The following is an 11,923-nucleotide window of genomic DNA, read 5'->3' as shown; positions in this document are numbered from 1 at the left end:
TTTGCCTCAAAATAAGTTTTATATACGATCAAAATCTAGGATCATTGTGGAGTAATTATGGTTCGTGACTCTAGGTTTAACGTTCATTCACTTGCCAACAAAAGTGTAAGGCTCTATTGGTCAACAATCCAGTGACTATAGACTCCGCTTTTACTATGCCTTTATGGGTAAAAACAAGGTATCTAACTTTGAGAAGGAGGAAGCCCTGGAGAGGACAATATAGAAATTGGGTGGAGAGTTGGTATCTGTCTAGAAAATACTGGCACCATCCCCTAAGAATTGAACCAATCTATATGTGAACCAAGTCCGACAGGGGAGGGGAAATAGAATGAGGAGAGAGAGTCCCAAAAAGGGGGGGGGGAGAAAGAAGGGGATAGGGATAATTCCCAGACGAGGAAAATGGGGATTTTGATGTGCCCAAAATATGGAGAAAAAACAAATCATAAAAAATATACAAATGTTATTGAGAACAAAATAGTAAAACCAGACATAAAGTACAACATATCAGTGGTGTATCCACATAGCATAACACATCCTACAATGTGGTGGATCAACGCGTTTTGCCCACAATATGGGCTTCCTCAGGGTTCGGATGTGTTATAGGGTTTTCAAAATATACACCTTTAAAATAAACAACATACCATGATTGTCAATACCATAAAATAGTCAGTACATAAGTGTGTATGTATGTATGTGTGTGTGTGTGTGTGTATATATATATATATATATATATGTATGTATGTATGTATGTATGTATGTATGTATGTATGTGTGTGTGTGTATGTGTATATATATATATATATATATATATATATATATATATATATATATATATATATATATATCATTGTAATAGTATACAGATCACATATTCATTTACATCAGCAATAGGGGAAGCAAATAACCAGTGGAGAGGGAAAAATATATATATTTTTATATATGAATATATATATAATAAAATAGTGTGGGGGACCAAAATTGAAATCACCAATACACACCAAACTGAGCATGTGCAGTTTGTCCCCCAATGCTCTGTCTTATCAAGAGATGGATTAGGGACAGTGGAAGAAGGGGAGATTCAGAGAAGACAGGATCAAACAGTCTTTTTACATAATCCGGAGGATTAACTCCTTAGGTTCCACAGTGAAGCTTTACTGCATATACACACTGATTTTACTGTTGTGAGTTTAGTAACACTTTAAAATGTTGCCAGAAAGGGCAACTCCAACTCGATTCAGGTACAAACATGTTTTAAATCCATCAATTATTAGCAGTTTCGGTTTTGTGGTGCTCCTAATAGAGTTAAGTTTGGCTTTAAGCTCCAAATTTTCTGCTTCCATCACGAATCCTAGAAAAGTTAATTTCTCATACCAAACTCATGAATCCATCCACTATCCTGAAATATGGAATAAACCCCTTACTTGTGATATACAGTGATTTTTTTTTTACATCTCCGCCAGGTTCTGGTACATCATCAGAATTTTATTTTCTATGTGACTCCTCCTCTTGTTCTTTATTAACACTGACAATGAGAACGTGTGTTGCTCCAGCATGCAGCCTATTAAAATAGTTACATAGTTAGTCAGGTTGAAAAAAGACACAAGTCCATCGGGTTAACCAAAAAAAAAAAATCAGTATTGACAACCCAACCATACAATCTCATATACACAATCCTATACCCATTGTTGATCCAGAGGAAGGCGAAAATAAACCCCAGCAAAGCATGATCCAATTTGCTAAAGCAGTACACCTAGGAAAGAATCCAGGCCTTTTGTTAAAGCAATCTAGTGAGCTAGCCAGAACCACCTCTGGAGGAAGTCTATTCCACATTTTCACAGCTCTTTCGGTGAAGAAACCTTTCCTGTATTTGGAGACAAAATCTGTTTTCCTCTAGATGTAAAGAGTGCCCCCTTGTTCTCTGTGTTGACCTTAAAGTGAACAACTCAACACCAAGTTCACTATATGGTCCCCTTATGTATTTATACATGTTGATTATATCCCCCCTTAATCTCTTCTTCTCAAGAGAGAATAAATTCAGTTCCTCTAATCTTTTTCATCATAGCTGAGCTCCTCCATGCCCCTTATCAGTTTGGTTGCCCTTCTCTGCACTTTCTCCAGTTCCCCGATATCCTTTTTAAGAACTGGTGCCCAAAACTGAACTGCATATTCCAGATGAGGTCTTACTAATGATTTGTACAGGGGCAAAATTATATCTCTCTCTCTCTCTGGAGTCCATGCCTCTGTTAATACAAGAAAGGACTTTGCTTGCTTTGGAAACAGCAGCTTGGCATTGCATGCTATTATTAAGCTTATGATCTACCAGAACACCCCAGATCCTTCTCCGCTATGGATTCCCCCAGTTCTACTCCACCTAGTATGTATAATACATGCATATTCTTAGCCCCCAAGTGGATAACTTTACATTTATCAACATTAAACCTCATTTGCCACATAGTTGGCCAATGAAACAGTGCATTGAGGTCAGCTTGTAAGTTGGAGACATCCTGTAAAGAAGTTATTCCACTGCAAAGCTTGGTGTCATCTGCAAAGACTGAAATGGTACTTTTAATCCCAGACTCTATATCATTTATAAAGATATTAAAAAGTAAGGGTCCCAACACTGAACCTTGGGGTACACCACTGATAACCTTAGACCATTCAGAGTAAGAATCATTAACCACTACACTCTGAATACTATCTTTTAGCCAATTTTCTATCCAATTACAAACTGATCTTTCCAAGCCAGTAGACTTTACCTTACACATTAGCCATGTGTGGGGAACTGTGTCAAACGCGTTTGCAAAATCCAAGTATACTATGTCCACAGCCACCCCTCTGTCCAAGGTTTTACTTACCTCCTCATAAAAAGAAATCAGGTTTGTTTGACAACTTCTGTCTTTCATGAATCCATGCTGTCTGTTGCTTAAAATATTTTTTTCCAGCAAGAACTCACCGATGTGGTCTTTTATTAAACTTTCCAATATCTTCCCGACTATAGAAGAAAATGATGTAATGGAGGTGCTGGCACAAGTATATGGTTTGCATCTGAGAGTAGGCTAGCTTTGCATCTAAATTGTGCATTTTCCAGTGAGTATGGTAGAATGGTCATACAGTGATAAATGGTGCAGGCAGACATTATTTTGTACATCTAAAAAAAGAACAGGAACATGACCCCGTCATCTGCTAGAAACGCAAGACCCATTCTTGGAACCAGAGCTCATGTATATGGGGGGGGGGGGTTGGGTATGTAAGCTCATGTCAATAACGGTACAGGTACATCAAAAATCTGCTTAGAATGTCAAGCAGGATCTCTCAGGTGTTTCAGTGGCCCTCTGCACCCCTGTAAGCCAGCTGATTGGGACCTATTTGCCGCAGCTATGATGTTGGGAGAATGTTCACATAATGGGAAGTGAGCACGACGCAGGGCTATGGCGTGCCTTGGATTCCAGAACGGCTATGCTAGCTGACAGTTGAAAGTGTGCTGGGCACTCGTCAGAACTTAACTATAGCAGACTTGTGGGAAGGCCAGATCATTGTGCCATCGTGCAGGACCATGGAGAACATTATACAGTGATGTGTCCCATGGGAGAGAGATCACGGGATCTTATCCAGCAGAGCTGAAAAAAACGCTGCTTTTGTCTGGGGAGAAATAACCTGTAAGTTTATTTAACTCTACTAGTTTGCCTGATGTCATTTAAAATACTAACGTATATGTAATCCCAACTTTAGTAAGAGCAACAAGGGTCCTTAGGACTGCCGATGATTTGTAAAATGTTTAAAGAACGAATTTTGTCCCCATTTGCTAAACACAAAATAAGCGGTGTTCATATGGGTTATATGTCTGTCTTTATCTATATAGGACAGTTCATTTTGGCATGTGTACTTGAACAACTGTGTTTTGCATTGCAGGTTGTATTTCGGAACTGCTCTTTGTCATTATGAGATGTCGTCCTTAACCGCCTCGTTTGTCCAAATTAAGTTTAACGACCTGCAGTTTTTTGAAAGCTGTGGTGGGGGAAGCTTCGGCAGCGTTTATAGAGCAAAATGGTTGCCACAAGACAAAGAAGTGGCGGTGAAGAAACTTCTGAAAATAGAAAAGGAGGTAAGAGGTTTGTTTCCGTTAGAAATTCCAGTGATATGTCGCATTCACTCATACCAACATTCACATGGCATGAAATTTATCATACAGTTTAAATAGTCAGATCACTAGAGATAATTAAGCCAACTGTGATGGATTGTGATGCAACCCAGTTTTGGCTAATTCACAGATATCTGCAGATGCTGGCCGGTGTGCTGGGGCCAGTTCAGTCTGTCTCTTTTTAATGCAGGGGTGTCTAACTCTTGTCCTTCAGGACTGGAATCCGCACACATATTTACTGTTTCTCTAACAGACAGAAGTAAATTAATTAACCAGTTGCCGACCACCTGCCACAGTTTTACTGCGGCAAGTTGGCGGGGCTAGGGGGCACGCACGTTTGCTGTCCCCTCGATGTTCTGATTCGGTTCAGAACCAATCAGTCATCAGGTCCAGGCCTATGATTTTTGGCCTGGACCTGGTGATCGGTTCTGACAAATTGCGGAACGTCCTGTGCCTGTGTAATGTAAACACTGGCAGAGGAAGTGATGCAATCTTCTCTCCTGGTTCCAGTTTGAGAGAAGAGAACAACAGACAGTAAGTACTCAAGAACTACACTGACACCAGTATACATAGACACATTTGTCACCACCTGATCACCCCCCATTTAACGCTTTCATTCCCTGTCACAGTATCACGATATACAGTATACTGATACTTTACTGATCTTTGTATTAGTGTCACTTGTGTCGCAAGTTAGTTTGAGAGGCACTTAGTGGTAGTTAGTGTCTGTCCCAGATAGGTTTAGGGTACCCACCATATATCCTCTAATAAAGATTTAACCCCCTGATCACCTCCAGTTAACCCCTTCATTGCCCAGTCAGTGTCACTATTATAGTGTACAGATCTTTTTTCTGATCACTATATTAGTGGCACAGGTGACATCAGTTAGTGTTAACGTTAAACACCTCCATTACTAGTATAGTGTCTGAACTGATCAATATCTTTGATCAGATCAGAACTATACTAGCTTTCCTAATAGTTTAGTATAGTGTTCCCAAAACGCAGCATTAACAGGATTTGCTCCGACACCTGCGTGTAGTCCCCAAGAAGTGCAGTATCAGCAGATTACTGTCACTTCCAATACACAGCAAACTAAACCACGGCGTTAGCAGAGTCTGGTCTGATTTCTGCTAGCACTAGCAGTTACATTTTTTGGTAGCGGTTCAAACAGTCCTTGACAACTAGGTGCTTTTTTACCTGTGAGTCACACTAGGTACCTATAAATTTATTGACCAAAACGTCCAAACAGGTACACTAGTGAAGAGGCCTATACGATACAGCTGGACAGATGAGAGAGATGGGGAAGCCTCACTGTCAGAATCAGGCTCAGTATTCAAACCTGTAGCGAGCACCAGCACCCTGACAGATGGCTCTGACGACAGAGTAGAGGTCCCTGCTAAGGTCAGGAGTACCCGACCCCATTCTTCTGTTGCTGAGGTGCAACAACCGCAGGGTTCTTGTATGCAGCAGAGTGTCGGTACTAATGCCGCTAAATCTTCTTGTGAACTGGCAAGCATCAGTGGCATAGTACATCCTGGCCATAGTCAAACCAGCACTGCAGTAAAACTTGGTGACGTGGCGAAGCCCATAAGTGGGCCTGGACTACCCATCTGGCATAGCCAGATTATTTTTCTGCCTAGTGTCCTACTCCTGTAGGGGGCTGTATAATCCAATGGTTATGAAGATCAGGAGCTGTGTCCGTCAATGAACATCAGAGAAATGGATTTTTCCATTAGTCAAAAATCCCATTTTTGCAGGAGCACCCTGGCATTATAAACTCTCCGTCTTTTAAAATCCAATTGTGTAAGTTATGTCAAGCACATATCACACGTTTTATATTATTCTTATTTACAGTTTGAGTAAAGTGAGATCTATCTGTCACTGTTGGCTCTAGTTTTATATATAGGCCTGACATATTCAGGTATATGCAATAATGCTGCGTAAACTTCACCAAGAGTATGTGAATTGCAGCCATTCATAGCAACCAGCAGGTTCATTTACAGTTTTATGGTAATTAAAGCAGTAGTAAACCGCATAAAAAATGTGCTAGTATGCATCGCACATTATGACAGCCCTCGCCACTGAAGGCGCTTCCATCTTCACATGGTCTTTCCGGGTTTGTGAGCTTTGGCGATATGAATGGCCGAGCCGGCGATGGCGTTACTCCCACACATGCGCGCGGGAATCCCTGTTTACGGCACAGCTCTGAAGGCTTGGTCTAGGTAAGAATGACGTCTCCTCCGCTCTAGAGCCTCCTGGAATATGCATGCTGCCCAGGATGCTCAGAAGGAGGATGGACCCGGTGGCAGGTTATTAGAAGAGGCAGCCAGATTCTAATGTCATTGGCAACAGATATGGCAGCAAGTATATGACATATGACAGTGGTGCAGGGGATCACAGCGGGGCAATGCTGGATTCGCTGGCCAAGTGAGAATGTTTTTGTGCATAACACCATTGAAACAGTTAAAAAAAAAAAAGTGGGTAAGATGAAGTTCCTCTTTAAACTGATTTTTTTTTTCATTCTCTTGTGATTACAACATAACTGTATAAATTTGCTAGCCCTGGGAGCCACAGGAAATTGGCAACTAAAGCACAGATGGTACATGTAATGTGGCAGCATTGTTATTGAATGATAGAATGATTGAATGATTGTTACTATGAAGGCAATATAATGCACATTCTGTTTGTTCTCTTGACTGTTAGGCATTAACCGTTTTACTATCCCAACTAGAGAAATATTATTATTGTAAGGTCTCTCAATTTGCAGTCTCCTTCCTGCACGTGTGGTTTTTATTTCTTTTTTTCCATATAGGACTCTCTCTTCTATAGTAGAATGCGCGTTGCGCCCCAATTATGCAGGCCCTCTGATACATTAATACTAGCCCATGTTGCCAAAATTTATAGACTGGTGCTTTGTGGAGGAGCCTAAACCCCTACAAAAGAATAGTCTGGTGCCCTCCAAAGTGGTACAAGCACCAGAAAGGTTTTTTTTTTTTTTTTTGTGCAGCTCCTAAGATTGCTTTTAATACACTGTCATACTTCTTTCTTTCTTTCTTTTTTTCTTTCTTTCTTTCTTTTTTTCTTTTTTTCTTTCTTTCTTTCTTTCTTTCTTTCTCTGAGAATAAGTGTATGGAGCGTAATTTACGTAATGCATGTTCCCATGCGCATCCATACAGGTGCATGTGTTTCAGCACTTTTACTCACAAGTCTTACCTTTCTGTTGTGATTGGGAATCTGTAGACCAGACCTGTTATGGTAAAAAACATAAAAGCACTTTGGAGCCTATGTATGGAAAGTGTGCTAACAAGAAAATTCTAGTTAACATTCTCTTCAAATACAGGTAGAATTTAATTGGATCTCCATTTATCATTCTATCATTAGACAGTGATCATCTGGCAGAACTGATATTTAAGTTCTACCTTGCCAGAAAAATCTGTCCTTGTCTGAGTCTACTTCAGGCCTTTATGATCCATACTTTAGGCAGAGCCACTGATCCCACAGCAGCCTCACTCGCACACACTGAAGCATGAGAGGGAGGTTGCACAGCTCAGAATCCTGTAACAAAAGTCTGTGGTTCCCTTTGCATGCACTGCGAGCTGTGTCCTAAATTTGTCCGCTTGTAATTATATAATATTCCAAGGTAATTTTGGTGAACTCTTGCATTGTGCAGATGTTTCTTGAATATTATTAGCAGCTGATTTTGCATATTGAATAGTTACTAATAAAATCCTATCCATAATAAAATTTGAGCACACATTGACTGTTATATCAGTTTGTATACAGTAATGTGCAAAGGTTTTAGGCAGGTGTGAAGGAATGCTGTAAAGTAAGAATTATTTCAATAATGTATATTTTAATTGTCTATTTTTTTCCAATTTAAAATTGCAAACTGAGTGAAGTGAAGAAAAATCTAAATCAAATCAATATTTGGTGTGACTACCCTTTGACTTCAAACCAGCATCAGTTCTTACACTTGCATTTTGTAGGATTAGAGTTAGGTGTATGATTAACCAATTATACCAAGCAGGTGCTAATATCATCAATTTCATATGTAGGTTGAAACACAGTCATTAACAGCCGTGTAGGAGGCTTAAAACTGAGTGAGAAACAGCCAGACTCTGCTACTAAGGTGAGGTTGTGGATCACTGTTTCATGTCACAGGTCATACACCATGGCAAGACTAAGGACAGCAAAAAGACACAAGGTAGTTATAGTGCATCAGCAAGGTCTCTCCCAGGAAAAGATTTCAACGCAGTCTTGGGTTTCAAGATGTGCTGTTTAAGCTCTGGGGAAGATGCACAAAGAAACGGGCAACGCTGAGGACGGTAGACACAGTGGTCGGTCAAAGGGAACTAAATGCAGGAGATGAAAGACAAGCCACGAAGATGTCCAGCAGTGCTATCAACCGAGAACTGGCAGAAACCAGTGGGCCCCAGGTACACCCATCTACTATAAAATGTAAATAATGAGTGCAGCGCTAATCAACATATACGAACTCTTTAAAGAGTATGCAAAACATAGGGACATTGGTGAAATATACAAATCTAAATAAATAAGAAATAAGTCCCAAGTGAGAAAATAGCATCCAAATTGGTAGACGTGATGGTGGATAGTGAAAGGATCCCCACATCAACAAAGTAAAACTGAATGCGCTTACCGGATAATATGAACCCAAATTACCATATAGTAAATGGGTCATAAAAGGCTTGATATTGTAACGGGTATCTCCAACCGTCACTGGATCACCAGATGGTCAAAAAAGGGGTGGCCGAGGAGTCTCAACAGAGGATGCCAGGGTTTCCCATGAGGCGTCACATATGTAGGGATAAACCAGACAATGCAGACTTAGTGTAAAACTGCTTCAAACCAAGGAATTGGTTCCATTAAAAGGAAAGAAGTACACTTACAAACATCTGTAGACAGCGCACAAGAGATAAAATGGCAATGAGAAGTCGCTGACATGTTTCTTCCAATAGAACATATTCATAGGGAGTTGCCAGACCACATCCATCTACTGTTTTGAGAGGTCTGGCCAGAAGTGGTCTTCATGGAAGAACTGCAGCCAAAAAAACATATCTCTGACGTAGAAACCAGGCTAAGCGACTCAACTATGCAGAAAAACATAATAACTGGGGTGCAGAAAAATGGCAGCAGGTGTTCTGGTCTGAGGAGTCAAAATGTTAAATATGTGGCTGTAGCAGTAGGCAGTTTAACAAAGGGCTAGAGAGAGATACAATAATGAGTGTCTGCAGGCAACAGTGAAGCATGGTAGAGGTTCCTTGCAGGTTTGGGGCTACTTTTCTACATTAGAGTTGGAGATTTGGTCAGGTTTAATGGTGTCTTCAATGCTGAGAAATGCAGGTACATACTACTGTCCAATCATGCCATACCATTAGGGAGGTATGAGATTGGTCCTGAATTTGTTCTGCAGCAGGACAATCACAGCCAACTTCATTAGGATCTATCTTCAGTGTAAAAAAGAACAGTGATGATTTGGCCCCCACAGAGCCCTGATCTCAGCTTCCTCTAGTCTGCCTGAGATTACATGAAGAGACAAAAGGATTTAAGGTAGCCTACATCCACAGAAAAGATGTTTGGAACAACCTACCTGCCGAGTTCCTTCAAGAATTTCGTGCAAGTGTACCTAGAATTGATGCTGTTTTGAAGGCAAAGGTTGATCACACCACAAAATTATTTAATTTGGATTTCTTTTCTGTTCATTTACATTTTTATTTTTTTTTTTTTACTCATTTTATATATTGATAAAGATAAACTATTACCCCTTCTATTTCTGAAAGCATTCCTAATTTGCTGCATTTTTCACACCTGCCTTAAACTTTTGTGCAGTAGTGTATGTGTATAATATACCTGTGTCTGCGATGTCAGATTCTCTTGATATTGACATCACTTTGGGTTTAGTAGGTTTTGGATACAAGGGAGGAAAAATACTTTTTTAGTCTTAAGACCTTTTGCAGCATGCTGTCATAGTTGTATAATGACTTGCATCTGAGACTTTTCAGAGACCATTTATAAAAGTGGTCTTGCTGTAAGGTTACTGGAAGGGTCACATGAGCAGGCGCTCTCTGAACAGCATGAATTACAGGAGAAAACAAGCAAAACTGAAATGGATAGCAAGTTCTGCTGGGGGTAAAAATAGCGTAACTGGGCTTTAAGAGCAAGTCTCGGCTTCTTAAAGATGGGAATGTGAAGAGACCATTACTTCACTGTTGGAAAGTGCAGCTTGATATTAGATGTTGTCTCTGTTCCAAAATGTCTCTAGACCTTTCCAGCTAACATTTACTGCTCTGTCCTCTGCAGACAGTTCAAGAAACCCAGAGCCTTAAACTATATGTGAACCCTTGTCTTGTAAAAAAACACATTAAGTTTAAAATAGAAATGAGAGGCAAAACATGTGTATACATATAAAAAATGTTTTAATAATTTATAAATATATACTGTATTTTTTTTAAATTATTAAATACTCTTTGTTCTTATCTACAAAAAGAGCTCAGATAGCTAGGGGACAGGAAACAGCAGGACATTAATCGCCAGTGATTGGCTGGGGTGGGGGTTGGGGGGGGGGGGGGGGTCCGCATAAGTCTGATCATTGGAGAAGAGCAGTCTGAGTTCCTAGCAAAGACTAACCTATGCAGTGCTCTCATGCCTGGTGTGGTCAGTTTGTATTAGGAAAGCAGAGGGACTGGTAGGAACACCAGGGATTTCCCACACAGGAAGCAATACAAAGAAAACCGGATACTTTTCATACAAGTACACGGTACAGCAGACACAGATCAGGAATATGAAATGTTATATCGTGTGTGTATGTGTGTATATGTATGTGTGTGTGTGTGTGTGTGTATATATATATATATATAATATAATATAATGATTTTTTTTTTTTTTTTTTTTTTAAGTAAACGTGGCAGTACTATAAATAACAGGCTGAGGCAGTACAATGCAGGTACTGTATCTAGTGGTGTTTGCAATTGTTTTTAGATGACCCCTACAGTTATCCAGGTTCCATGAACTCAGAGCCCTCCTGCACGTACCTGGTAGTGTTATGTGCTGGGCAAGCCCTCCTGCACGTTCCTGGTAGTGTTGTGTGCAGGCCAAGCCCTCCCGCACATTCCTGGTAGTGTTATGTGCTGGGCATGCCCTCCTGCACGTTCCTGGTAGTGTTGTGTGCTAAGCAAGCCCTCCTGCATGTTCCTGGTAGTGGTATGTGTTGGGCATTCCCTCCTGCACGTACCCGGTAGTTTTATGTGCTGGGCATGCCCCCCTGCACCTTCCTGGTATTTTTTATGTGCTGGGCAAGCCCTCCCACACATTCCTGGTCGGGTTATGTGTTGGGCATGCCCTCCTGCCTGTTCCCGGTAGTTTTTTGTGCTGAGAATGCCCTGCACGTTCCTGGTAGTGTCATGTGCTGGGCATTCTCTCCTACACATTCAATTTGGCCCGTAAGCCTGCCCATCACATGATAGGGGAAGAGGAGGCAGTTCTCAGCGCTAACCATTTTGAAATTGGCACATTACAGCAGCCTGGGGTTAGTGGCACTTGGGACACTAGAGGGGTCACCCAAAGGTAGTTGTAGGCAATATACTGCCACAGCCTCTTCAGTAGCTTTCTGGTTGTAACACGTTACCAATAAAAACTCTACCCCTAAACGAAACCGTAAAGTTAGTGCAATGTTTTTGTATAATGTGAAAGATGGTTTCAGACCGAGTAGATACCTAACATGTCACGCTTTAAAATTGTGCACACTCGTGGAATGGCGGCAAACTACAG

General features: G+C 40.7%; 1 protein-coding gene across 2 annotated transcripts in view; it reads left to right on the top strand.

The window, feature by feature from the left end:
• Positions 1-3,943: 3,943 nt before the first annotated feature.
• Positions 3,944-11,923, top strand: part of MAP3K20 (mitogen-activated protein kinase kinase kinase 20) — a gene marked incomplete at its 5' end in the record, with an annotated part of 211,727 nt that continues 203,747 nt past the window's right edge. For both annotated transcript variants that reach the window (XM_082260669.1, XM_082260670.1), the window contains one exon: positions 3,944-4,102. In XM_082260669.1, coding sequence (XP_082116795.1) covers positions 3,944-4,102 — 159 coding nt within the window. The remainder of the gene's footprint in view (positions 4,103-11,923) is intronic.

The sequence above is a fragment of the Pelophylax lessonae genome, assembly GCF_965119305.1.
Source record: "Pelophylax lessonae genome assembly, chromosome: 6".
In the NCBI taxonomy this organism is placed as follows: domain Eukaryota; kingdom Metazoa; phylum Chordata; class Amphibia; order Anura; family Ranidae; genus Pelophylax; species Pelophylax lessonae.
Note: the sequence above shows the minus strand (reverse complement) of the source record. Positions and strands in the feature narration are given on the sequence as shown.